Source organism: Physeter macrocephalus, chromosome 19 (assembly GCF_002837175.3).
Source record: "Physeter macrocephalus isolate SW-GA chromosome 19, ASM283717v5, whole genome shotgun sequence".
Taxonomy (NCBI): domain Eukaryota; kingdom Metazoa; phylum Chordata; class Mammalia; order Artiodactyla; family Physeteridae; genus Physeter; species Physeter macrocephalus.
Genome location: NC_041232.1, coordinates 38,073,592 through 38,100,365, shown reverse-complemented (window position 1 = coordinate 38,100,365; position 26,774 = coordinate 38,073,592). Strand labels below are relative to the sequence as shown.

Sequence of the window (26,774 nt, the reverse complement as noted above, 5' to 3'; positions counted from 1 at the left end):
TCCTTGTGCTGCCAGGGTCTCCAGGGCCAGAGAGCTCACCCCACCCCCAAGCTCACGTGCTAAGTAGGCAGTTAGTTAGCACTCACTGTTCTCTGGGTAAATACAGTATTAGAGCAAGGTGCCACTGTCTTCACTTGGTGTGAATGCCAGATACAGAATTATCAACTGGAATACCTTGGTAGAAAATTGCTAGAGTGGAAAGGTTTTTTTTTGTTTTGTTTTTTTTACCAATGTATACGAGTTGGAAAATGCTATTGTGTCATATCACAAGTCTGAAAATATTTAAGACCTGTCGTGTTCAGATGTTTGTACACCACCCAAATTATAAAATAAGCAAGGCGACAAGGTTTTATGCTTGCATGAAGTTTATTGATATATCACGCTTGGTGGCAGTCTCCACCTTGAAGGTCAACTCAAACAATGTCATCTTTGGCACCTGTTAGGAATAATGTAAATAGTGACTTGTTTAATCATGAAACTGAACATGTAAAATGAGTGGATGATCAGAAAATGCAAGTTCTATCCGCCTGCTCTTCTGCTAAGCTCTTAACTATGTTATCTGTGCATGTGCGCTAAAATATCCCAGCACCTCATGCCAAAAACAGCCATTTTGACAGTCCCACTAGAAGTCTAAAGGGCAGGAGTAGGTAAAGGCTCATAGTCCTAAGGTATTTTGAAAACACAGTCTCCTTAAGTATGGCAACTAACTGTGGCTCTTGAACCTGCCTAAAACTGAAATCTAGCTTTTGTCCGTCAGACGTGCAGCTGCTGTCATTCTTCTGGCTCTCCACTGAATTTTCAGTCCCAATCTCTTCGTTGGGGAGGCAGGGCCCTGAGTTACATGGTCCCCTCTTCACGTCTGATTTCACCTTATGTGCTCTCCCCAGCTCCTCCCAGCCTGTCTCCTTGTGGCCAACTTGCAGTCTCGAAGCCCCATGCTCTTTCCTGCCCTTGGCCTCTGTCTGTGGGCTCCTTCTCCTATGCAGACGTCAGTTTACATCTGTGCCTGAACACCGCATCTAATAGAGGGCCTGGATCAGTACCTACTTGTTTCCTTCCTAATACTTCACGTATCATTTACTTTTCTAAGGTGTGGCTGCATGTTTTGCTTGCTCTGCTGTACGTACACACGTGGGGGAGGAGAGGCTAGTGCTGTATGTGGTAGTAAGTACTGGTTGAATAAAATTTTTTTAATGATTTGTGAGTGATAAAACTATGGTTAACACCACTTGTCCCTTTAGCTCATGAATGTGTTTCCAACCTATCCATTCTGCTGTAAGTATTCACTGTACCAGGGAGCAAACTTACCACATTGGCTGGGTGCTCCATATATAATCTCTCACCTTGTCCTCCCCGCCCCTTAAACCTGCCAACTAGATTATAAAATTCCCACATGAGACTATGTCTTGTCTTTATGTTAATCCATCCCTTTGGCATCTTCTATGGGGCTAAACACAGCTCCAGGTTTTCAGAGGTAGCTGAGTTGGTTGCTTGGTATGTGTTTTAGGCACCGGACCCTTGGTGTGCGTCGCCGCGGCGCAGTGCGCCTGCCGTGCGCTGAGTCGTAACGTGGTAAGGGAGGTGGGGGCAATCACCACGTCGGATCCGAGCGCACCCCCCGCTCACTGCGTGTCTCAATTCAGTGTCTTAAAATACCTCAGCCTCTAGGTCAACAGATCAACCCGCTTGAAAACTCAAGTGTGTTAAGGCCCACGTATCATGGGAAGAGAATTTACCTGCCAGTTTTAAGTTTCTGCTCTGCGAACATTGGCAATAGTCACAGTTACTTCTCCAGCAATACCGTAACTTCCAGAGGGAGTACGTTTGTCACCAAATCCTGAACCTTTTTTGGCTACATCTTCTACCAGGAAAGCAACAGAAACTGGACTGTGTGGTCTGGGGACATCTTGTCCACTTGTAGGAGGATTAGCATTCTGGGGATTGGGGGCGTGTTTCTGGAATTTCTGATCTGCAGGAACAGCAGTGGGTACTTGCACTGCAGTGTGTCTCTTCAAGGCATCTGACTGGGAAACAGCATGTCCAGGAACAGGCTTCCAATGCTGTGCTGCCTGAACATTTGAGCCCACTAAAATAAAAGGCGGGGCACTGCTCTTCTTGCTGTTGTCCATCATCACATAAGTTGGAGAAGTAACTTTTGGTGGATGCTGCAGAAACTGTGGATCCTTAGAATTAGGTAAATAGAGGGTTGCTTGGGGGAAAGGCCCAGGTGCAGGTGGTGGTGATGGGCGACTTTGTTGACTCATATCAGTTAGACAATAAAGGGTCCACATGTTAGAATATGGTGGTGGTTGTCCTGCTTCGCTTGCTGCTATTGCTATAAAAAAAAAAAAAATTTGCAGGTGTTAAAGATTTGGTCTCTGTATCAGGCGCTATGCACAGAAATGTCTTCATAATTTTCTTTTACATGTAAACAAACAGCTGTAGTAATATGTGCCATAAAGCATGCTATAGAGAGGGCTAAATAAATTGTGTTTGGTAATGTGAAAGAAAAGAGATTCTCTACAGTCAAAAAACGAGAACAGTGTTGTGATAGCCAGTGGCACGGACACTAGGGTTGTGGCTGAGAAGCAATCTCATTCTAAGTTGCTGTTTCCAGGAACTTAACTTTAGACATGGCTTCTACAGGGTCCTCAGAGGAAATGGAGAATCAACAATTCTGGCTCTACCAAAAACATCAGCTGAAGAGTGTGTTAGGCCATTGAAAAAAGCATTAATGTGTCTGCATAGTGATTGTTCTCTTTACGGAAGAAGTCAGCACTAGGTGTCATCTTTTGATCACATAATCAAGGACCTCTGGCCCTTCGCAGGCGGCATCGTTTCCCATCAGTTTGTCACTACACACAAAACATCACATAATCTAGGACTCGGAACCTGAGAGCGCTGCTCCCTCTTAGGCAAGGCTTGAAATCATAGGTCCTGGGTGGCAGTAGAAGGCTGGTTGGTCACACAGTGGATCTTTAAGTAAAAAGAGGTCTCGGAGGGCTGTCCATCTACTTACACCAAGGCATCTACCATGTCAAGTTAGACTTGCCTAATTGAAGACAGTGCCGTCTTGGAGAACGAGTCCCAGAAGATGGGACGGAGGAGCAGAGGTTCCTGATGGAGGAGCTGCACTTGGCCCAGCTGTGCTGAGTCACCCTCTGAACACGGCACGCATCCCTAGTGCAGCTTTGTTATCTTCCCCAGAAAAGAAAATAACACTATGCACACAATTAAGCTGTGTTTTCAATAGCTTCAGATGCTTTCAGCTGATAGTTCTGGAAGCTAATTAAAAATCTGCACAAGCCAAGTCTTCAGGTTTTTGTGAAATACCCTTAGTGCTTTGGAAATAGTGAAGCACTTGAGAACAGTAACTTGGGATGGAAGTGCTGCCTAGGCCACAAGTGTAATGCCAGCCCCACAGACTACGTTTCAACGCTGCCCTCTGTCTTTTAAGCTGTGCAGAATCCCTGTCACACTGCCAGACAGAATTTGATCTCTATACACCTGCTGTGGTAACACTTTTATTCTGGCTCTGGTAAGAGTCAAGGGTGAGAGAGTTTCTGCAAAAGGAATGGGGGGGGGTTGGGTCCTGCACGTCCCACCCCGCTAAAGGGATAAGGGCCCCTGCACTTGCCTAGATGGATTGGGAGGGTGAGCAGACCAAATGCCATAATTAGATGGAGATGGGAGGTCAAACCGTGTCTGTGTCACAGGAAAGCGGTAGCGATAGTTCAGCAGCCAAGAAAGCAGCTTGATTTGGCCGCCTGTCGGGGAACCGATGGAAGAAAGCCGGCCAGCTTCGCTGCGTCCATCCTTTCTGCTGCTGCTACCTCCCCGCTTCCCTGGGTGACAGAACTTCAGCTTGATCTTTCCTCTCTCCATCCAGCAATGAAGCCGCTCCCTCAGCTGCGGGAAGCTCCCAGGCGGGACGTCAGGACTTGACCAGCCCCCAGACCAGGTTGCAGAGTTCTCCCACCTCAGCGCAAAAGCAGTCAAACACACCACCATTTCTTTCACGTTTTTAATGCCATCGCCTGTGTAAATACTTTGTTGTCATTTGATTTTACTTTTACAGGTGAGGGATTTCAAACCAACACCCCGTAGTTATGGTTTTGCAGTGGGAGTATCCAGATCACATGAACGTGTTTTACAGCTGACAAGAGGCTCTACCATTTTTCACGACATGGTATGTCCAAACAACACGAAAGTGCTAGATGACCGAACTTTGAGGCCAAGCAGTGGTGATGTCGCTTTAAAATCACTCATCTCATAAGAGTAAAATCTCAACTACAACAAAGTCTTTAAATAGGTTTGGCATTTTAAATACTACTAAAAATAAAGCTTTTTGACCAATCTGCAGGGAGCCTACCTAGATGGTCATCTGAAATATAGATGTCACTGGAAGCGCAGTTTTTAATTTTGTAAGTAATTATCTTACCTGGCTCCGTCAAACCTTGTTTAGGTGCTGCTTCCCATTCTGGTTCGATTTCTGTTTCATTAAGACCTTCTGGAACAGGAGGTTGGGGGCCACTAGATGATCTTACGGACGCACCTGAGCGCACTACTTTTGCAGCTTCCCCTGAGAGCGCGGGTTTGACCTCCAGCTCCTGGGACGCACGGTTTTCCCATGAGTCCTCCTGCCCGGCACTGCCAGGGGCCAGCGCAAAGATGTCCACTTCAAGGTGCACAGATATTTCAGAGCTCACTGTTGTGGCAGAGGCGTCTGCCTCCACATATACTAAGGAGTCATATTTTGCACTCTCCGACTGCACAAAGTTTGCAGAACCCACAGATTTTTCAGACACGTCTGAGGCTGTCTTGCCTACTACAAGTATGGGACTAAGGGGTGGTGACTGCTCATTTCCTTTATGACGAGCAACATGATCAGAAAAGGGGATAATTGTTTGTTCCAGTATTTGCTCAACATTAGTAACTCCTTCGATCGCAGGCCCATCTTTATAGATAGATGCTATGTGCGTGGTGGATGTCACCCCAGCAGCAGCCTGCAAAGGGACCTGAGGAGCTTGATCATAAGCAGGAGTTTCTTGTTCATCCTGCAAGGGGAATGAGGAAGCCATTGGTGGTTCAGCCTTACGGTCTTTAGATTTAGAACCCAAATCTACATGGACAGATAGCTCACTCAGAAGCTGCACTGCTGCCATCTCTCCAGAATGCACAGGAGTGGCCACCACATCATCTTCAGCAGCCTCTGAGCTCAGCATCTCCTCGGGAAAAACGGGCATACTTGTTGCTACATCCACCATTAAAATTTCAGAGTGATCCGAATGAACTGAGGAAACATTACCTAATATCTGAGCAGCAAACTGAGCTGGGTCAGCAGGGATATAGGCCAGCTCGGGTGAGACAGCTGCTGGCGATGGCGATGAGGGCGGGGTGGCATTCTCAGGGGCGGTCGGTTTCGAAGGAGCACGAGCTACTTCAGGGGCGTCCTCAGGCTCTGAGAGCAGCTGAGCATGAACTGACGGGAACTGCGTGGTTTTGTTGCTAAACTGCAGTGCAGTTATGTTGTCCTCCTCTGTGTCCGTAGATTTTTCCACCCGTTTAGGTTCTTGGGAAACTGTAGATGTCCTTTCTGGCTTTTTCACACATTCTGGTTTCTTCTCTTGTGCCATTCCTTCTGACCATTTCTCCACTAAAAAATGAGTCAGATGGGTTAATAAGTACATATTCCCCAAAAAAGGAATTATGAAGAAAGCATAGGTTGAGCGTTCAAATGTCAATATATACACAAGTACAAAAGAGTTTTGCTTTAGTTTCCAACATCTGTAACTTCAGTGTGGGCAACAAAACCTTCCTGTCCTTATCCACTCAAAAGACAACTCAGGGGGCTTCCCTGGTGGCGCAGTGGTTGAGAGTCCGCCTGCCGATGCAGGGGAACCGGGTTCGCGCCCCGGTTTGGGAGGATCCCACATGCCGCGGAGCGGCTGGGCCCGTGAGCCATGGCCGCTGAGCCTGCACGTCCGGAGCCTGTGCTCCGCAACAGGAGAGGCCACAACAGTGAGAGGCCCGTGTACCACAAAAAACAAAAAAAAACACAAAAAACTCAGTTCAGTTCCTTAGAAATAAGTGACTAACACTCAGATACCACCTTCAGCTGGTCAGCGTCAGGGGAAAGATCATAACTGCCTAAAAATAAGCTGAAAACATCCATGGAAAAAGCTCCTGATCCAAACTTCCACACAAAACTGGGGAAAGAAAAAAACACTTCATAACTTAGTAATGAAACAAATGCTGTCATATGATTAAAGGCATTCTTCAGTTTAAGAAAATTGGTATATAAAGTTCAACTTAATGAATTGGAAAACTAGGGGACTATAGAATACTTTTACATTAGGAAACGTCATGTTTTCTATTCTAAAAATGGTAGCACCTGCTGGTGAGGTGTGATAATGCAGCCGAAGTACTGGCCCAGACGAGCAGCAGAAAGGCAGCTCTGGCTCCCGAAGTGGGGCTCAGTGAATCCTCAGGCAGGAGGAAAATAACCATGGCTTAGAAGGTCAAGACAGCTGATGACATACAGAAACCCCTAGAGCTGGAAAACTGCTGTAACATCATCTTCTGGACTCAGCGTTCTGCTTGTCACTCACACGTCTGTCTAACCTCATCAGACGTTTTCACATCTGCTTACTTTACTGAGGATTCTCTCTTTGGGGAAGCATTTCCCTAATATCATGAAATCTGCAGGAAAAGTAGAATTTGCCTTACAAGAACATATTTGCTTCAAGTCAAAACTTTGGAAACGTCTTCATGGGTCCAGCTGCTTTTCCAAAGTACAGTGTCCTCCAGGGTCTCCTTCCACATTAGCGGCTGATTTTTTGTAAACTCGAATCAGGTGTCTAATTCTGGACATGGATACCACACAAATGCTCACATGCTAAGAAAAGTTTCAAAAAGAAAAGCCACATCTACTCTTACCTCCCTCTGCTTCTAGAACAATGACCTCATTTTCTAACCAGCCACCTCCTTAGGACTTCCCCACCCATTTCCAATCAAAGCCCTTTATTCACTAATACACTGAGTGCTTGTGCTGTGTGTAAAATACTGTACACTAGGCATTGTTGAGGATGGAAAAATTATTAGGACAAGACCTCATAAAGCTTAGGGGAAATAAGATATACAGATAATACAGGTTAAAAGTGTAAGTACTTAACAAGGGTCCCAATTAAGACCTATGGAAGTTCAGAGGAGGAAAAGATATCCTCTGGCTGGAGGCATAAGGGAAATTTTGTTTAAATAAGCCTGGCCTTACACTTAAGATAAAGCTGCACAAACTGTCATGCCCATCACAATGAGGAAAAGCCAGATAAATCTCAAAATGATAACTATGAGCCCATCAGAGAGCAGAGTCACAAGGCAGTCAAGTAGTCTGATTTCCAAAGAGTAACCAGCCCTTCCAAGGAGAGAAGGGCCACACAACTCTCTCATCTGTGGCAGGGCCTGGAAACGTCACTCACCACCATACCAGCTGGTAAGGTATCAGCTAAAATCTTAATGAACTGATGAAAGCCAAATGTGGGCTAAGATGTCTGTCTGGAATAGTCTGGGACTCCAGACACAAGAAGTTCACACTCACAGGCACTTTTGTGAAAGATGGAAGCAGGGTAGAAGGCCAGAGAGGAATCCTATATCAACAGCAAACAGACGGCTCCTTCCTACCACTGGGGCAGAGGCAGGAAACACTAGCTCAAGACTGACCACAGATACAAGGCAGAGATTGCCGCAGAAAACTGACAGGAACACTGAGAAAGCCCCATTCTCAATGCCTGGTGCAAAGACCACCTCGGTCAGAGAATCCCTGCCCCGAGAGCCCAGGACCAGCAACGAGAAACAGCAGCTGCCCCTGGAGGGAGGGGCAAGAGTGTGGGGAGAGATGCCCTCAGTGGGGCCGGCTGGTGGGGAAGGCCGAGGGCAAGGTCAGGCAGCCCACCGCTACAGGAATTTGAGGCCCGTGGAACAGTGAAGGTAGGAGAGCCACCACAAAGCCCAAGCCCAACTTCTCACTAGACTCACCTAGACACCTACACACCAATTCAAGGCCTCTACAACACTCTTTTCCCCCACAAGGACCTAAATTCCCCAAGTAATGATTTATTTCCCCTGAGAGTTTTCAAGAACTCAACGAATTTAGGGACTCGATCACCGCAATCCCTAGATTGCCTGCATGGGACTCACCTGATACATCACTTACACGATAGCAATTCAGCTTCTGTGGAAAGGGCCACTTGCCCTTTTCAAAGTATCTCAGGCTTGTCATACCTGAAATAGTATCTAGGAGCTTAATCTTTAGGTTTAATATTTTTGCCTCTAGAAGTCCCCTATTAAATAACAACCATTCTGGAAAGGTAAAGCATTATAAAATTATGAATCATAACAACTCATCAGAGAATTTATGATATTGCTTTCTTCCCCACAACTTTTTCATAGTAAAAAGGTGTATGAGAAGATCTGGGTTCAGTCCTGTGATTGAATAGATGCATGGCCAAGTCAACGGTTCTGAGCTTCAACCTCTTGGTCTGCAAAATGGGGATTTTAATTCTGACCTCACCGAGGTTTTGTAGTGATTAAATGGAGTGATTCACCTAAAAGTGTTCTATAAACTGTAAATCACATATAAATGGGGAAAGAATAAACCAACACCTAGTTTAAAAAGTTTGAAATGTGATATCAAATTAAAAATTATAAGCCTCATATCTTTAAATCAGCTTTGATTAAAATTAAATTGGCAATTTCATAATCTGGGTGATAAGATGCAGGGTGTTTTTTCCCATTTATAATATATGTATTTGTATATATACATACACACATGTCATATATACTATTTTTAATAGATATATTTCATGACTGTAACATTAAATTGAGATCAAATACCTTAAGTTTTAACAGTGTTTTTGAAAATGTAAAGCATTAGATTAACCATTTGGTTTTGTTTAGAATACATGACTGAATGTTAGCAAACATACACAAACAAGTTATCACATATACATAATTATATTGCGTTCCTGTTGATATCTATTATTACAAAAGGTAAGGAGCTTTTCTCTAATGTTTTAAGGTCTGTTTAACAGTTCCAAAGATTGCTGACTTGTAACATTGAGATTATGTTTGTGTAGAAAACTATTTCTTAAAGTTGTAAACTAGGTTTGCTATAGGTTGATCTTACATGTCAACCTCATGAAGATGAACTCAGTATGACTTCAGTAATCTGGTTTTACTTGAACTACAAAAAAACAAAAAACTGCATGAAGTCTCAGAATTACATACATCACTGAAGGCACTTCTTCCTCTAAAACATTTATTTCTAAGTTTAATAAAGTGACTGATTAAAACTCAATGTAGAATCCTGATTTTCCATGAAACCAATCAGATAGATACATTCCAAGCATACAGTATTTCTTGGAATAGGCAGAACTCACGTGGAGACTTTGGGTGCTTGGGGCATGATCAGGGAAGAATAAGGAAAAAGGCATGTTCTGGCACTGAAGGGAAATCTGAAAGCTGTCCCGGACAAGAGGAGAATATGAAGCAGGACATAATAGGAGATGAGAGAAGTGATTAATAGGAGAGGGGAGAGGAGAGGACTGCGGGAGAGGAATTCACAGGAGTGCTTGGACTCAAGAATTTGAAGTAAGTAAGGTACATATAGTTTTAAAAGTTTAAAAGAGAAGAAGATTGCAACTATTGTGTGTTGAACTGATTGGAATGGTGAACACCAGAGACTATGAAGTAGGTGGTCACCAGAGGCTATAAAGTAGGTGGTCTGTTTCTTTTCTCTCCTTCCTCTCTTCTCTTCCTTATATTCATCCTTTAGTCACCAATCCTTAATTCCTATTATGTGGTAGACACTGGGGAATCAAGAATGAATAAGATCTCCTAAATAGTACAGTCTGATTAAGGTTAGAGGCACATAAACAGATGACAGTGTGATCAGTGCAGTGACTGAAATATGTATTGGATACAGTGGGTTTTAGGTAATTTTTGTTAAGCTTAAATGAGAAGGGGCAGGTGTGAAAGGGGCCCCACGCAACTGCCCCATCCAAGATGTCAAAAAGCCCCTGCAGAGTACAGGTGTAAACCAGCCCTGTGCATTCTGATTTCCCTTATCAGAAAATTTATCAGTCTCCCTTGGCCAATGGGACAGAAGTGGAAGTCTGCTAGACTTCTTAGATTTTACGTTTTTAATGAAAGAAAAAAGTATCATGGATGCCACCACTTCCTCCTCCTTCCTGACTTATACTTGGATATAATGCCTAGAGCAGTGGCATGAGGCTACAAACAAAATATGCTAAGAATGATAAAGCAGAGAACCTAGATAATTGATGCTTTATTATTATAATAGCAGCAGCAGAATGAACACCACTTCCAGATATCTTGTTTTTCACTGCTATTGGTACTTACTTGCAGCCGAGTACTTTCCTAACTAATATGAGGCATAAGTTAGAAGTTGTAAAGCAGGGACTTCCCTGGTGGTGCAGTGGATAAGAGTCCACCTGCCAGTGCAGGGGACACGGGTTCGATCCCTCATCCGGGAACATCCCACTTGCCACGGAGCAACTAAGCCCGTGCGCCACAACTACTGAGCCTGTGCTCTAGAGCCTGCAAGCCACAACTACTGAAGCCTGTGTGCCTAGAGCCCGTGCTCTGCAACAAGAGAAGCCACCGCAAGGAGAAGCCTGCGCACTGCAACGAAGAGTAGCCCCCGCTCACCGCAGCTGGAGAAAGCCCATGCACAGCAACGAAGACCCAACACAGCCAAAAATAAATAAAAAATTAAATCTTTAAAAATAAAGTTGTAAAGCAACGTGAATGAGGGGGATTGTGGTATATGCTGCTTTTTAGATACCATGTCTGTGTTTATTCTATGAATTATGTAATATCCATTTTCTCATTGGGTATTTAAATATGGTATCTTAAGATGTAGCAAGGTGATCCGTTTGGATTTTCTATATCATGTCATCTGTGAATAAAGTACTTTTACTTCTTCCTTTCCAATATGTATACCTTTTTCTTTTCCCCACCGTATTGCACTGACTAGAACCTACAGCACAATGTTGAATAGAAATGGTGATGTCAGACATATCTATTCTGGTTCTAATCTTGATGTGAGAGTACTCAAAATTCACCATTTAGTATAACGTTAGCTGTAAGTTTTTATGCATACACCGTTATCAGATTTAGGAAGTTCCCTTTTCCTTGTTTGCCTATAAACTTCTTTAGAAGTATTTCTTGTAGAGCAGGTCTGATGGCAGTGGATTCTCTCAGCTTTTGTCTGCCTGAGAATGTCTTCATTTTGCTTTCATTTTTAAAGGATATATTCACTGGATATATATTCATTCTAGGTTGGCAGCTTTTTGCTTTCAGCACTGTAGAGATGTCATTTCATTGTCTTTTGGCTTCTGTAGTTTGTTAAGCAATCTGCTATTTGTCTGATTATTCCCCAGAAAATAATGTGCCTTTTTACCCTGCCTGTTTTCATGATTTTGTCTTTTTCAGCAGTTTGACCATGATATACTGAAGCATGGATTTGTTTTTATACTGCTGTGGGTTTACCAAACTTTTTGAATCTGTAGGTTGATGTCTTTCAGTCAAATAATATTTTTCCATCTACTCTCTTTTCTCCTCCTCTGACTCCAATTACATATTAGACCCTTTGATCATGTCTCACAAATGTGTCTTACACTCTGTCTTATTGTTTTTCTTCTTACTTCAATTTGGATATTTTCTATTGCCATGGTTTTTTAGTTTCTAATTCTGTCTTCTAGTAAAGCCATCTAATAAAAATTTAGTTTGCAATTGTGAAATAACCATTTGTTTCTTATTTTAAGATTCTTACTCTGTTGAAATTCTCCATCTATGTAGTCCTTATGTAGTAATTCTAATATTTGGATCTTCTTTGGGTCTGCTTCTACAGAGTGTTTTATGTTTTAATTCTTAATTATTAGTCACTTCCTCACACTTCTTTGAATGAATGGTAATTTTTAATTGAATGCTGGAAATTGTAAATGACACATTGTAGAGACTCTGACTATATTATTTTCTTCTAAATGGTGTTGGTCTTATTCTAATAATGGCAAATCTGATCCTCCTGAGGCTTCATTTTAAATTTTGTTAAGATAGACATATTTCAGCTTTGTTCTAATCCTAGCACATTGTCTTTATTCCTAGGGTGTAACCTTCCTGGGGTCTCAACTGGATTGCCAGGGTTTCAGAAAAGTCTCTTCATTTTGGCTGGGCCCAAACTCCAAAGCCTCCCCCAACACTGTACCACTTATGAAATCCCTACCTAGCTTTCAGTCTTCCAACAGCTCTTCTCTGCTAAGCCTTCACAAGCCTTATAGTCCACACATGAGCAGCTTAGGAATTGGCGCCGCCCCCCCCCCAAAAAAAGGAAATATTTCTGCAGACTTTTGGGGAATCCATCTCTGCAAATGCCTCCTCTCTGGTGCTTTGTCACCCAAATCCCAGCCACATTAGTAGCTCCAAACTCTGCTTCTCTGTTCTCTCTTCCTGGAGAGACTTCCAGTCTCTGCTTGGCCTCTATTTTCCTGCCCATGAATTTGAAAAATGACACTGGGGTGAATATGGGGCTCAATTTCTGTGAACCCCACTTCCCAAGAATCCAGACTTTGTTTTATATAATTTCTTCAGCTTTTATGGGTATTTATGATAGGAAGGTAAGTCCAATATTAGCTACTTCATCATAGCTGAAACTGAAACCTCTCAATTTCTCCTAGCACAGTATCTGGCAATGGATAGGAATTTAAACATTTGTTAAATGAAATACTGAATTGGACTTTAAGGATATATAGGATTTGAAAGAAATAGGAGGGAAAGGAACTCATGGAGGGAGTTAGCATAAGCCAAAATCAAATGATCAAAATCAAAATTACTTTTTCAGAAAATGACAAGTTGTCAGTCTGGTGCATAAGGTCTGTGAAGATATGAAATGAGAGATAATTGCAAAGGTAGGATAGATTGAGCTCATAGAAAGCTTTGCATGCCATGGTCTTATAAAGGGATCAAAATTTACCTACTATAACTTAGACATGCCAGAAAGCATTACTTTACTTTCTCTAGCTGATCTCAAATTGCATTAAAATGCTTACTTCCCAAAGGCGAAATTTATTTGATCTTAGTTAAAAATATTTGTCCCTTCCAGTTTAAAAGTCACTTTGGGTTTATTATTCAGTCTTTTTGGGTACTGCTTTTTTTCAAAGGTTCTCCCCACTTCTGAAGAGGGAATCTGAGTGCTGTCCCTCTTCAGAGGGACAGAGCTCTGGCTCTGATCCACATGTTGTCCTTCTCTGCTGGCTCTCAGTTACCTCTGGTAGAGGTATAACTCATACTGCCTGGGTTCTGGGTGCTGGTCTCTGACTTCACTGTATTTACTACTCAAGTTTCTACTTTGTGGAAGTGTGGCCTTTGTGCTTATTTCACTGAAGGACTGAGAGATTCCCTTCCTAATTTGGTCCTTTAGCAATTAAGGCCTAGCTGACAGTTTTTATTTTATTCCCAGCTTCAACATTTTGCACTTAGCTCTCTGCTAATGGGTTGAGTCACTTCACTTTTTCCCATCTGGATTACTTGCTAGTCAGCACTCTGGGACAATCTAAACACATCTGAATCCACTAAAAGCCACACACAGGCCATAGGACACAAGAAATATTATCTCAGTTTCATCTGAGAAAGACTCTCCATTATTTCTAATCCATTGCTTCAAATGCAATTATTCAACCAATATTTACTGAATGTCTGATCATGATAGTTATAGTGCAGGAGCTCAATGTAGCAGGTGATGTGCTAAAGGCAGTACCATGCTAAACCACTCAGCTTCTGAGAAGCATGCATTCTTCTAGACAGCACCCAGGAATGCAGAGAACAAGCCACCTGCTTGAGTCTTAGGGAATTCTGATCAGAAATTCCACCTACCTTCCTTATCACCAGTTTCAATGTCAGCTAGCACTTTTCATGCACTACCCACACCCCAGCACCACAATCCCATTGTCAAGAAGGACTTTCCATTTCCCTTTCCCGTGCAGCAGGAAATGTCCTTACATCTTATCTTTTTTCCTCCCTCCTCTATGGCTTATATAAAGTAAAAACTTGATTCTGGTCATGTTAAGTCTTAAATCAAAACTCAGCTTCGGAAATTCCAAGAAAAAACAGGCTCCTGCAAAACTCCAAAGTGTTAGCTTTTTTATTATGAACTTTGGAAACTCAATACTGAGTAATGACTTCCTTGCTCCAGACTATATTTACCTTTTCCCTACAGTAAATTAATGCTTCAATGGGTAGAGATCAACAGAGCAAACAGGAAAAAATAGAGGTTATCTGAAATCAGAGTATACTAATTTAATATTTTTTAAAAGTATCCCTACAACACTGAAGAGTTTGGAACAATATGGAGCTATCAAAGTTTCTGGATAGCAGAGTCAGGTACTTAAGGAAGGAAGATGTCCTTCCTCATGTAATTGACATCTCCTTGTGGTTCCTGACCTCACCTTGGCAGCCTGGTTTACCATCCTAGCTTTCCTGGTTTCACTTATCTGCTTCTTCCCCCGCCCCCTCCTCTCTTAATCCTGACCCTGTGTTTCTGTCCCTAGTCTGACAATCTGACCCCAGTTCTTGACTATACCATTTGCTCAGTGATTTATTTGCGATCTTTAGTATGGACTACTCCCCCAAGTGATTAATCTTACCACATCATAAAAGCATGAAGGACCTAAGCCCCACTCCCAACAACATCGCCAGATAATCAGATAATTCTTAACCTTGGTACAAATTACCACCCTGCCAAGGCAAACAGAAGACTTCCAGAAATAAGAGGGTCCTTCTGACACAATACTCATCCCTGTTTAGGGAATCAGTATAGCCTTACTTGAAAAAAATGCCCAGGAAAGTACAGAGTACACCAGAGCCTCATAAAATTTAGTATGGATAGTCCTGAAATAGATTCCTTGTTTTTTTTTTAATAAGACTGGATAGCTACAAGTATGTGTAATGAATTCTATAAGGCATAAAATAGAATTTGGCATAAGAAACTGAAAACATTTATTATGACTAATATGAATATATAACTCAATATGTAACGATATGCGTAACTGTTACGGTGCTACATAAGAATTGAAATTGGGCTCAGTGATCAGCAGCAGTTCATGACTATAATTACTACTATATGGCCATGCCAAGAACGTCCAGGATCAGTTAGAAAAGTTAACAGGTAACTCAGTTGGGGATCTAGGTGGGCTAGGCCTTCTTGATTCTTCAAAAGAGGTGGCTATTTCCTGCCTCTATTGGAAGCCATGACAGGAATAACACTAGAAACTAGACTCAATTAGGCTTAGGAGGACGGAAGGTGATAGTGGTATTGAGATCTCACTTACCACTCTCATGGAGAAACCACTGCCCTCGTCGCGGAGTGGTGAAAAGATCAGAATTAGTACACTCCTTCCTGACAGGAGGAAGAAGTGAAAAGTGGGAGATAATGTGGGGAAAGAGAACTGAGATTTCACTCTGAGTTCAAAAATTAAAGGTTTTTCTAGAGGGATACTAGTGATCCCTACTAATGAGTCCTACTACTAGGAAGATCTTCATGCACTAGGAAGATCTAAGTTTAGATCCCAACTCTACCAATTAATATTTTAGAAACTTACAAGTTATCTAATCACTCCCAAGCATCAGACTTCTCTTGAGTAAAGCTGCAGTGATGTCACCTACCTTATAAAGTTCTCTTAATTGACAAAATATATTGTAAACGCCTAGGACAAAACAGTTACTCAAAAAATTCCATTCCCCTTCTTCCTTCTTTTCCTATATATACTAAGTGGTAGAACTTGAGACAACAGTTTTGCCTTAAAATGTTGCCTGAGTTTCTAAAATCCCCTCAATGATTCATGTGGATTGGTGAAGAAGCTCTCCTGAGAAGACTGAGAAATAGAAAAGCTTTCACTGCTTCATACAGTAGTAAGACCTATTTAATCAAATTGCGGAAAAATACAAGAGGAGGATCCAAGAAAGTGTTTTACATGAGCTGCTTCGGAAATGAGCACTAGTGGGTGAAACGCCACAGTGGAGGCCTGGATAGAGCCAGGCTCTGGAAAATGGGAGAAAAGATGAGAGATGACAGAGAAGTGAGAAAAGTTGCTCTCATGTCTGGTTCTTTTCCTCTTCCCTCCTTCGTCACCTGCCTCTGCATGAAATTTTAAATGCAATGGGGAGATGGGTAAACACTATTGGTCCTATGATGAGGCCTACCAAAAATGGGGCTCCTTCTAGGAAAAATCCGAGAATGGAGTGTTTGAATAAAATAAATGATATGTGCAGGATATACTTATCTCCACACTTCCCATGCATACGGGCAGCTTGGTAGTAATGCTGCTAGGCAGCAAACTAACCAGCTGGAAATAACTTTGGGGGATACATCTGATATCTGGGAGATGAGTGGGGACCAGTGCCTCAGGGATGGTAGTTTAGCTCTTGCTCCTATCACCAAGTTCTAATAACTGGTGCTGTCTTTTTTTTTTTTTTCCTGCTGTACAGCGAAGTGATTCAGTTATATATTATTTCTTCTATTCTTTTCCATTATGGTTTAACACAGGTTATTGAATATAGTTCTATTCAGTAGGACCTTGTTGTTTATCTATTCTATATATACTAATGAAGAAGTCCATTAAGAAGCCCTTTGGCAATCAGTTGAGCCCAACTGATATTAGATATTTGATATTAATATTGATATTGATATTAGACCGTAACACTGAACTCTATATTTTCTGGTCATACCTTCGTGTTACCTTCCCCAACTCTCTGGGGAAGAACAAGCAGCATTCGTTTCTACTCTACTGTCTAAAGAGCAATCTGTTTCTACAGCCATACTGTGAGTCTACTTTTAGGATTATCTGTACACAGATACTACAGCTACTGGAGGAGAAAGGCAGCAGTATCTCCTACCCCTTACCTCCATCGAAAGCATGGCTGCTCCATTAGTTCAGTCTGTTAATTTTGAACCTGAGATTCAAAGATGTTACCCTAGCTGGACCAAAATCCACGTCAGTTTAGTCCACTTGCTAAGCTAAATGGTGGGTATACTCTTCAGTAACCAGATTAGCCTCAAAGGCTACCACTTAGTAACCTACAACCACAAAGAGTCAGTGATAAAGAGTCACTGACTTTATCACCATTCTCAAACACAGCAAGCCTGCACAGCCAGTCCTCTCAAAGATAGCTCCTGGTATAAACGACACAAGTACAAAGGCTGTAATAACTTTGACCATCTGGAAAACCAGGCTCATGGGAAGGGGGAGAGTGGTCAGTGTTCCAGCACTTGTCTGTATATCCTGCTGGTGGTAAGCAAATCTCAGACCTCTTTCCTTTGGTAAGCTGAGAATGCCATCAGGACCCTGCAGGGAAGCACCAGACTAGACAATAAAATATTCCTAGACCACGGCGATTCACTCTCCTACCCCTTGAAATGCTGACTCTTGCTATTCTTAATCTTGTTTTCTGTTTTGGGTGTCTCTTTCACTGTAGATCCAAACCCTCATGATTTTTACATTTTCCTAGGTCTACCCCTAATTTCTCCCTAACTTGGCTATGTTATCTATTAACATTAGTGGCAGAGAATAAAAGTGGCCGAAACTCACTGATCCTACCTTTTCTTTTTCCATGGTCACTTCAAAATGTTGGTCAGCCAACGTAGCATTATTTAGCTATTTCTCACATTCTCCTTAAGTCACCATTTTCTCCACAAAATTCTTCCAAAAGCTTTTCTTACCATTCTTTTAGATATGTGTGCCTGTCCTTGGGATTTAACCAATATATCCTCTTTTGTTATATTGATCTTCCCAAATGTTCATCATGTAAACTTCGCCTTTTTCCTTTCTCCCCCTCTGACTTCTTCACTGCTCCTCCATCAACTCAGTTTCATGCTGTTATGTTCACATAAGATAGACATTTACACATATACACGTAAAACAAGTTTTTCTAAGCCACATACAGCCTTACATCACAGAGACAGGCCAGAGACCACCTTCTATGAAAAACTTATCTCTTCACTACATAAAGAGACTCTTGGAACAGAAAAGGTGGTTAGTGACACCTAATCGATGTCCTGTCCTCCAAGCTGGACTGCACTTAAACCATCATGGGGAGAAAAAAAAAAGGGGTGATTAACCTTTTCTACTACAATAATCTTCCAAGAAGAGTGTTTCTACAATGCTCCTAAGTGATGTTTCTCATTATAATTTGAGTATTACCCAAAATTCAATTCAAAGACAGGCATATTGGAAAGGGCTTGAGTCATAGTTGACACACACTCTTCTAGGTCTCACTGTACCAAATGGTTTGCAAAAGATGAGTGTTTCCTATTTTAAAATTTAGAATCCTCCAAAATGTCAGTTCTCAGATTTTTTAAAAAACTGATTCAATAATAAAAATAAAGCATCAGTGTGATTACTTAAACATCAGTGTAATTATTTAAACAGACAATATTTGTGAGCATCACTCTTAAGCTTAAATGTATGCTAGGAAAGATGCAATAATTTATAACTAGATTTTTATTAAACTATTACTACTTACTGTACTTACCTTTAATCTGATGAAATTGTTTAACAAGATCTTTTATATCCAGAGAATTATTTCCTAAAGAAATACAGGAAATCAGATACATAAAACTCCCATTTAAAATGCTTTCTTTTTCAAAGCAACAAATATATAATCTAAAGCAATAACAAACCTTCTCTAAACACAGTAAGTTCTTTGAAATAAACTGCTGCAAACTGGGTGATGTTTGGTGGATTGGTTTTGAGTATGGCTCTGCTAACTCCCTCAAGCAGAGTCTTGAGGCCATAAGGTACGACAAGTCTGGGCTTTGCAGAAATCATTCTGGCGGGATGTCTGTAATCTCAACTATAATGAAGAAACACAAAGTAAACACAAAGTCTTATAAGTAGTATATAAGTTTTTAATTAAAAATTTACAAGTTAACTATAGCTTCTAAGAACAAATCTATCTCCTGTGAAAATCACTAGCCTTAGTTCTAATCTCTAGGTATTTATTCTAGTAAAATGGGCTAATGTTAACGGTAGTTTAAAAAAAAAAGAACCATACTACCAACAACTTATTATGTGCAGATGAGCAATCTAGTACTATTAAAGAAATCCATGCGAAAAGCCCTGCCAGGAACTCCAGTATGACACTAAAAAGAAAGAACAGGGCATCCCTGGTGGCGCAGTGGTTGAGAGTCCACCTGCCGATGCAGGGGATACGGGTTCGTGCCCCGGTCCGGGAAGATCCCACATGCCGCGGAGCGGCTGGTCCCGTGAGCCATGGCCGCTGAGCCTGCGCGTCCGGAGCCTGTGCTCCGCAGCGGGAGAGGCCACGGCAGTGAGAGGCGGCGGGGAGAGGCCCGCGTACCACAAAAAAAAAAAAAAAAAAAAAAAAAAAAAAAAAAAAAAAAGCAACTAATAGCAAAATGCTGAATATTTTAAAAGCACATTTCATCTTCCTAAAGGTCAGGAAAAAATGAATCTCTATCGCCAGAGCAAAACCTTTGAGAATTGAGGGTACTGTATTCAATCGCCTAATGAAAACTTGCTATCAGAGTATCATTCAACAGGAGCTTTACTGAATTAAACCATCTTTAAAAAACCAGTAGTGCACCTGTAGCAGGCCCCCATGCTAAATGTTAAGGGACATAGGGGGTAATTATATGGATGATACATATTCATTTCATTTATATTATATATATATGTGTGTGTGTGTATGGACGTATATATGTGTATATATATGTCCATATATACGTACATACATATATATATATATATATGTAATTTTAAGTACATCCGTCGCACCCCAGTGCGAGTTGAGAGATGGGTCATGATTTGACAGTGGCTTACCGGTAGCCACGACGGAGCTAACAAAACACCCATTCTGTAGTCAGCAGTTGGTGCTACCGACCGCGGGGAGAACGCCCACGCAGCGATCCTCGATTTGCCGCGCCCCTCCCCCTCCCGCGGCTTTGTGAATGGTGCGGGGCCGTTTAGGGCCCCAGCCCCAGGGATGTGGAGCATCCTACGACGCAGCTCCTTACAAAGAGCTGTCCTCGACAAGATGAGACACGCTGTGTCACCGATCCTCAACTACATCAACGGATAAAGTCACGAAAACAGACGTTGAGGGTTGTTTCAAATGACAACTTACTAATTCTGCTCAAACTTCTCCTTGTATATTTGACAAAAACACATTTGTCAAACACTAACAGATTTTACATTCCCCACACCCCGCACCAAACCCACTAACCTAGGGGTAACGCCTGAGCAGGAAAACGGTGCCTCTGGCTGAAGATGCGAGAATAGGGGCTTCGGGGCCACAGAAAACGTCAACGGCACCCACCACTCACTTCCTAAACACCTACGCTGGGGTCTGTGCTTGTTTTGCCGTTTGGCTGGCTTGGTGGAGGGGGCAGAAAGACCTGGGAGAGCGGGCGTCCAGATTCCACCCTGACTAGTTCAGCGGTAGCGGTGGCGGCGACGGACCCGCAGACCCAGACCCCGGACCCCCGAGTCCGCCACACGCGCGTTGGCCGGCGGTTGCCTCACTGGCCGGTGTGGGCACCCGCCGGCCTCCCACTCCGGGGTCCGCCACCTTCTCCTTTCCGGCTACGCTCTAAAGACCCTCCTTGTTGCCTGCTTGCCGGCGGCTCCGTGAGAAGCCCGCTTGCCGGGCAGGGTCTATTATACCCTGGGGTGGGGGGGCGGGGGGCCGTCACGCTGCGTCACAAAGCCCTGTTCACTCGCTGAAGGCTCCAGACGGCCGCGGAAGGAGGCGGGGCCTCGGCGGCCCCAGCCAATGGGGAGCCGAAAGGGACAAAAGCCGCAACTCTGCAGAGCACTGAGGTGTGCTTCGCCTTTTCCGGCAGAATACAAAGGGGCGTGGGAAACACGTTTCCAAACTGCCGGGAGTCGGTCAAGGCTACAGCCTCTCCGACTTGAATCTCTCGGTCTAAAATAAGAGCTGGCTTGGAAATAAAGAGAAATAGATTTACGGCAGTTCTATCTTGCTGCCACCGCATAACACCACTCTTCCCCCCACCCCCATAATCTGTTGCTCTCTAGTCACCTTTTTGAAGAATTTCTGCCACCATGTACACCACACTGGTACAATATCATGCAGCGCAGTACTTCTCTTGAGAAACTCGCCTGCCGAAAGAGAATCTGGCATTGATCCTGAGTCTTTCTGTTTCTCCGTAATTCTGGATCTTGCAATACCTCAGGCACGATGTGTCCTCCCCAAACCATACCGTCAGGGGCAGGTTGCAAAGTCGACGAGGACTGTGTGTAACTTCAGCTCCGTTTCACCAAGGTAAAGGAACGCTGACTCCTTTAAAATACTCTCTGCTTTTTTACCCATTCAGGCTCTTATTTGTGCCGGGCATTACCACCACAGTCACAATGATCAGACTCCAAGCAGCTTTCATTGTCATCCATTTCCACATGTTTAAAAGGCAACAAGAATCACTGTAAATCAACCGTTACATAACATCATCAGGGCATAGATCTGACAAAACATTTTTACGTTACAAAAAATTAAGACTTCCAGAGCACTTTGCAGCGATAGGCAATGTTGAAGCCCCAGCCTACATCTATGCTGCACACGGCATTTTGAGAATATTAATCCGTCCATTAATTATTACCGAGTGCCCATTATGTGGCAGACAAGCCCCCATTTCTCATGAAGGTTACGTTTTAAAAGAAGGGCTTCCCTGGTGGCGCAGTAGTTGGGAGTCCGTCTGCCAATGTAGGGGACACGGGTTCGAGTTCTGGTCCGGGAAGATCCCACGTGCCTCAGAGCAGCTAAGCCCGTGAGCCACAACTATTGAGCCTGTGCTCTAGAGCCCACGTGCCACAACTACTGAAGCCCGCATGCCTAGAGCCCGTGCTCCGCATCAAAAGAAGCCACCGCAATGAGAAAGCCCGCTCACCGCAACGAAGAGTAGCCCCTGCTCACCGCAAGTAGAGAAAGCCCGCATGCAGCAACAAACACCCCACTTAGCCAAAAATAAATAAATCTATTTTTTAAAAAAATAGTAAAGAAGACATGCTCTTTTAGACTTTAAGTGTAATGTTAGAACTGCAGATGGTATGCTTTTTGGTCATCACTGCCCCGGAACCACACTTTGGTAGTGTAAACGAAAGTGAAATGAGGGTTTGGTTTATAATATATTTAACTATCAAAGGTGTAATGAAACTGAGCTAAGAACCCCAAATACAAACATTAGAGATCCCATGTATGGTGACTTCTGGAATGAGAGAGACATACCCTTGTGTCACCTAACCAACCTTGGTGGGTCATCTTGAACACCAATTAGATGTTATGTACTGTGCCGAATACCTGTTACTCAGAAGGCAAGCCTGTACTCTTTCCACATTTCTGCAATGACTGTTCTGTTCAAGTTGCTCTGAAATGCAAACTGTTACAGTGAAAACGTCTAACAAAAAATTTTCAAACCACTATGTGCTGCTTTGATTTCTAGAACTCCTAGTGATTTGATGTGGCTTTACAATCTTCTTGTCCTTGTGTTCATCTCTTTCAGTCACTAGGGATCTAACTAAATTGCAAATCTACTTTGTTCTCCATTGCTCCCTGCCCCTCCCCCCTTCAAATCCCTACTCTATAGAAGTCCAAGGATCATGCTGTGACCTCTGTGTAACTATCTCATCTTACCATTTGGTTTCCACTTGACTTTCTAGAGACCTGGCCTGAATACTACCTGTCACCTCTGTGCCTTTGCTCACCAGGTCCAAGGCCTGAGACATCCTTCCAGCCATCATTTTAACTTGACTGCATCCTTCTCCTCCTTTAAAACTCAGCTCAGGAATCTGCTACTTTAGAAAACCAATGGGTTAGAAGCATTTTTTTTCAGTGGCCCCATAATATGCATAACCTTGCCATATGTTTGACTCTTCTCTCAGATTTACTAAATACTTACCAAAAGATGATAACCTAGGGCCATGTCTCTCTAATGTAGACCACCTGCATTAGAATTAGCCAAGGAGCCCGTTAAAAATATCTTCCTAAGCCCTACCTAGAGCCTACTGAATCAGAATCTCAGAGTAGGGATAATTTGTAAAACTAAAACTTGAGAACCACTAGCCTATGGGAGGAGAAAGTAAGTGTAATCCAGAGTTCAGCTAAGTTACAAGTGTGTTGCTTCTATTGAATACCCCAGTCAACTAGGACCTAGAGCTCAGCTCCCTTGCTAGTTTTCACATGTTAGCCAATTGTGTGATTTTTGTTCACTTTAACTGAAGGGGCACATTTTTTATGGACCAACTTTCCATTCTCTTGCTCCCCCCTCCCCTGTCCTTTTCTTTCTGTATTTCCTCTTTCTAGCTTCAAGTCCCCTCCCTCTACTATGTATCTTGTTGGGAGGATCTGGGCTTAACAAGATTTTTTTTCCACAAAATATACAGGAAGGAAGGGAGGGAGGGAGGGAAAGAGAGAGAAAGAAATACCAAACAGTACATTATGACTGTGTGACCATATATCTTCATAGGTAAAGGAGCCATATTTGAATACTTGCCACCACAATCTGCTTAAGGAAGCAATCAACTAGGAAAGTTTACACGGCAAAGGCATATATGTATGCACACACACACATGCGCGTGTATGTGTATTTTAAAAATCATGTATGCGTTGTCCTTTGAGTTGGCAGAAAGATAAAGTGCAAATTCTCTAAATAATTGACTTACACAATATGAGACAATAAATATTCTGATTTTCTGTGACATCTGAAAGTAATAACTCTTTACTCAAATACTTAGCTATCATGTGCTAAAATCAAAAAGATACCTAGGGCTTCCCTGGTGGCACAGTGGTTGGGAGTCCGCCTGCCGATGCAGGGGACGCGGGTTTGTGCCCCGGTCCGGGAGGATCCCACGTGTCACGGAGCGGCTGGGCCCGTGAGCCATGGCCGCTAGGCCTGCGCGTCTGGAGCACGTGCTCCGCAGCGGGAGAGGCCACGGCGGTGAGAGGCCCGCATACCGCAAAAAAAAACCAAACACACACACACACACACACACACACACACACACACACAAAGATACCTAACCCAGTAAAAGTAAAATCTTAAACACATTAATCACAAAGATGCATATTACATGATTAGTACTAGACCAGGCCTCAAAGTACGTCAAATTATAAATGTGTTCCGAGTACATAAAATATACATTAGAGATTTCTCTCATCATAGGCACAATCTAATACAAAAATATATCTGACACTTATAAATCAGAAGATCCATTTGACAGCCTCCAAAACAGGAAAGGGGGAAGAAGTGATGCCAACATAAAAAGCATATATAGATGCAAATAGTTCTGCACGGAGCGGCTGGGCCCGTGAGCCATGGCCGCTAGGCCTGCGCGTCTGGAGCACGTGCTCCGCAGCGGGAGAGGCCACGGCGGTGAGAGGCCCGCATACCGCAAAAAAAAACCAAACACACACACACACACACACACACACACACACACACAAAGATACCTAACCCAGTAAAAGTAAAATCTTAAACACATTAATCACAAAGATGCATATTACATGATTAGTACTAGACCAGGCCTCAAAGTACGTCAAATTATAAATGTGTTCCGAGTACATAAAATATACATTAGAGATTTCTCTCATCATAGGCACAATCTAATACAAAAATATATCTGACACTTATAAATCAGAAGATCCATTTGACAGCCTCCAAAACAGGAAAGGGGGAAGAAGTGATGCCAACATAAAAAGCATATATAGATGCAAATAGTTCTGCTTATATGATTATTTTCTTCATGAGAGAGGGGTAAAGAGCAATTTACAACAAACTAGGTTTCCAGGCAGATCACAGTAACTCACAGGTTGGATAAGTCACAGCACAAAGGCCAGAACCGTTATGAATTACTCAACTAAAAAAAATGTACTCAGATTTCAGTGAATCTAACAGTACAGTGTACTCACAGCATGGTTTTGTTATTTTAGAGTCTTCAGAACCACTGTCTACCCCTTCTCCGTGCTTTACCACCAGGTTCCCAGATAAACCACAGGGGCTATCCTGCATCAAACCTAGAAGAGACAGTTTATAAATGCACCTGTCCTATAAACATACTATTAACAAAGACTTACTGGATGGTGTTCTAATGGTGTGTGTTCAGTTAAGTGAACTGAACACAAACTTATTTGAAATCCTGAAATCTCTCTGGATAAATAAAAGTTTTTAAAGCAGTTAATATAGGAATTTTAAAAAAAATTCTGAAGTATGGGGCCTTATGTAATCTCTCAATACTGAAAAATAGTTCAAACAACATTTGAACTGAAAATTCAATTAAGTATGAACTCTGGAGCAAAAACTTCATCATTCTAAATGTTCCACAATCATAACTGAGAAGTTTGCCACATATACTATAGCCAAAAAGACAACAAAATGGCAAGAGCCATATTTTAAAGATTCATAACATTCTTCCCTTCAGCCTTGATGAAACCAGGTATCTAACATTTTTAGACATCAATTTTTCCTTTCAGAAGGCATCTATTGATACCTGACTTCTGGATCTTCCCGTTCATGAAAGTAGGATAGAAATCTTTTCTCTCTGGCTAGCAGCTAAAATCCCTGCAGCAGTCAGGCTAGAAAGAAAGTCAGTGTTGATAAGCATTTTGGAAGTGAGAAAACATGAAGATAGTTTAGCCAAAGTCAGTGAGGAACAATCATTTCTTTTGAAGAAATTATTATTCCCTCAAAACCAGATGAAGTAGATTAAAGCTGCCAACATTCTAGCTGCTCCTTCCATGTCTGTTTTGAAGAGAAATATTTTCAAGTACTGATGTCACATGAGATCATACTTCAGCTAAAAGGATATGTAAATAAATGACACCCCAAGATGATATTCTTTATTGCAACGTAAATTTTAAGAAATATCTAACCTTAAGATTTGAGCCAAGTTAGTCACACAATTATGACAGAAATTCTTAAGTGACTGAGGTATTTAGAGTCTTCAAAACCACAGGTGTGCAGTACTGACCAAAGAGGTAAATTAGGTGACAATAAAAATTAGCAACGAAGGATTAAAAAATAACTTTGAACTCTGTTTACAATATCAATAACCTGAGCTAAGGGGAAAATGATTAAATCCTGGCAATAGATAGTCCAGTGAATCCTTCATCGGCAAGTATTCTGAGGCAAAAGAATCTATGTTCATTCAAGAAAAACCTTTTCAAGTAATTTGTTGAAAGAGTTCCAAAAATTGGTTAGACAATTTATCATAAAGAAAAGGAAACACCAAAAATGTAGGTATTATTTATCCAGTCTATAGACTAGGTCTTCTCTTAATTGGCAAAATAGCTATACTTTCGGTTGTAAAACTATCTTCTGTTTGCTTTCACTTGATTGGCTGTCAAAGGAATAAAAGTGTCTGTCCTTTGAAACATTTTTGTAGACAATCTGGAGATAAGGATGACAACTTCAGCTGAAGAGTATTTGTTTTTTAATAAGAAAACATGGAATCCTGGTTATTAACATATATATATATTTTTTACAATGAAAGAACATTCGGTCTGTGGTCAGGAGACTTGCATTCTATTCATTACTCCATAATAACAGGAATAATTAATTGCGATAAGTCAATTAGCCTTTTTTGTGCCTGAGTTTCATTGTCTGGACAATGGAGACATCTGTGCTATGTCATTCTCAGAAATAGTTTGAGGATAAAGTAAAACACTAGAAA

At 42.1% G+C, this 26,774-nt stretch overlaps 1 protein-coding gene across 8 annotated transcripts; it reads right to left on the bottom strand.

The window, feature by feature from the left end:
- Positions 1-34: 34 nt before the first annotated feature.
- On the bottom strand, positions 35-26,728 carry CABYR (calcium binding tyrosine phosphorylation regulated). Of its 8 annotated transcripts, XM_055080665.1 has the most exons (9): positions 25,593-26,728; positions 25,015-25,119; positions 21,317-21,533; positions 21,136-21,215; positions 18,752-18,924; positions 18,604-18,657; positions 4,442-5,656; positions 1,737-2,335; positions 35-436 (listed from the first exon to the last, which is right to left on the bottom strand). In XM_055080665.1, the coding sequence occupies exons 5-8, from the start codon at positions 18,897-18,899 to the stop codon at positions 1,746-1,748; spliced, it is 2,007 nt and encodes a 668-aa protein (XP_054936640.1). In that variant the 5' UTR covers positions 18,900-18,924; positions 21,136-21,215; positions 21,317-21,533; positions 25,015-25,119; positions 25,593-26,728; the 3' UTR covers positions 35-436; positions 1,737-1,745. The 8 variants fall into 8 exon arrangements, with proteins under 8 accessions (XP_054936640.1, XP_054936638.1, XP_028336504.1 ...); XM_055080663.1 differs by having other exon boundaries at positions 21,136-21,533; XM_028480703.2 differs by having other exon boundaries at positions 5,309-5,656; positions 21,136-21,533.
- Between the last annotated feature and the right edge of the window lie 46 nt (positions 26,729-26,774).

Bases quoted from the DNA above. Each gene is read 5' to 3' on its own strand.
- CABYR (XM_055080663.1), bottom strand. From the start codon at position 18,899: ATGATTTCTGCAAAGCCCAGACTTGTCGTACCTTATGGCCTCAAGACT. The intron at 18,658-18,751 runs GTTTGTTATTGC...GTATTTCTTTAG, and splicing joins ACTTACTGTGTTTAGAGAAG to GAAATAATTCTCTGGATATA. The intron at 2,336-4,441 runs GTAAGATAATTA...TTTTTTTTATAG, and splicing joins ACAAGGTTTGACGGAGCCAG to CAATAGCAGCAAGCGAAGCA.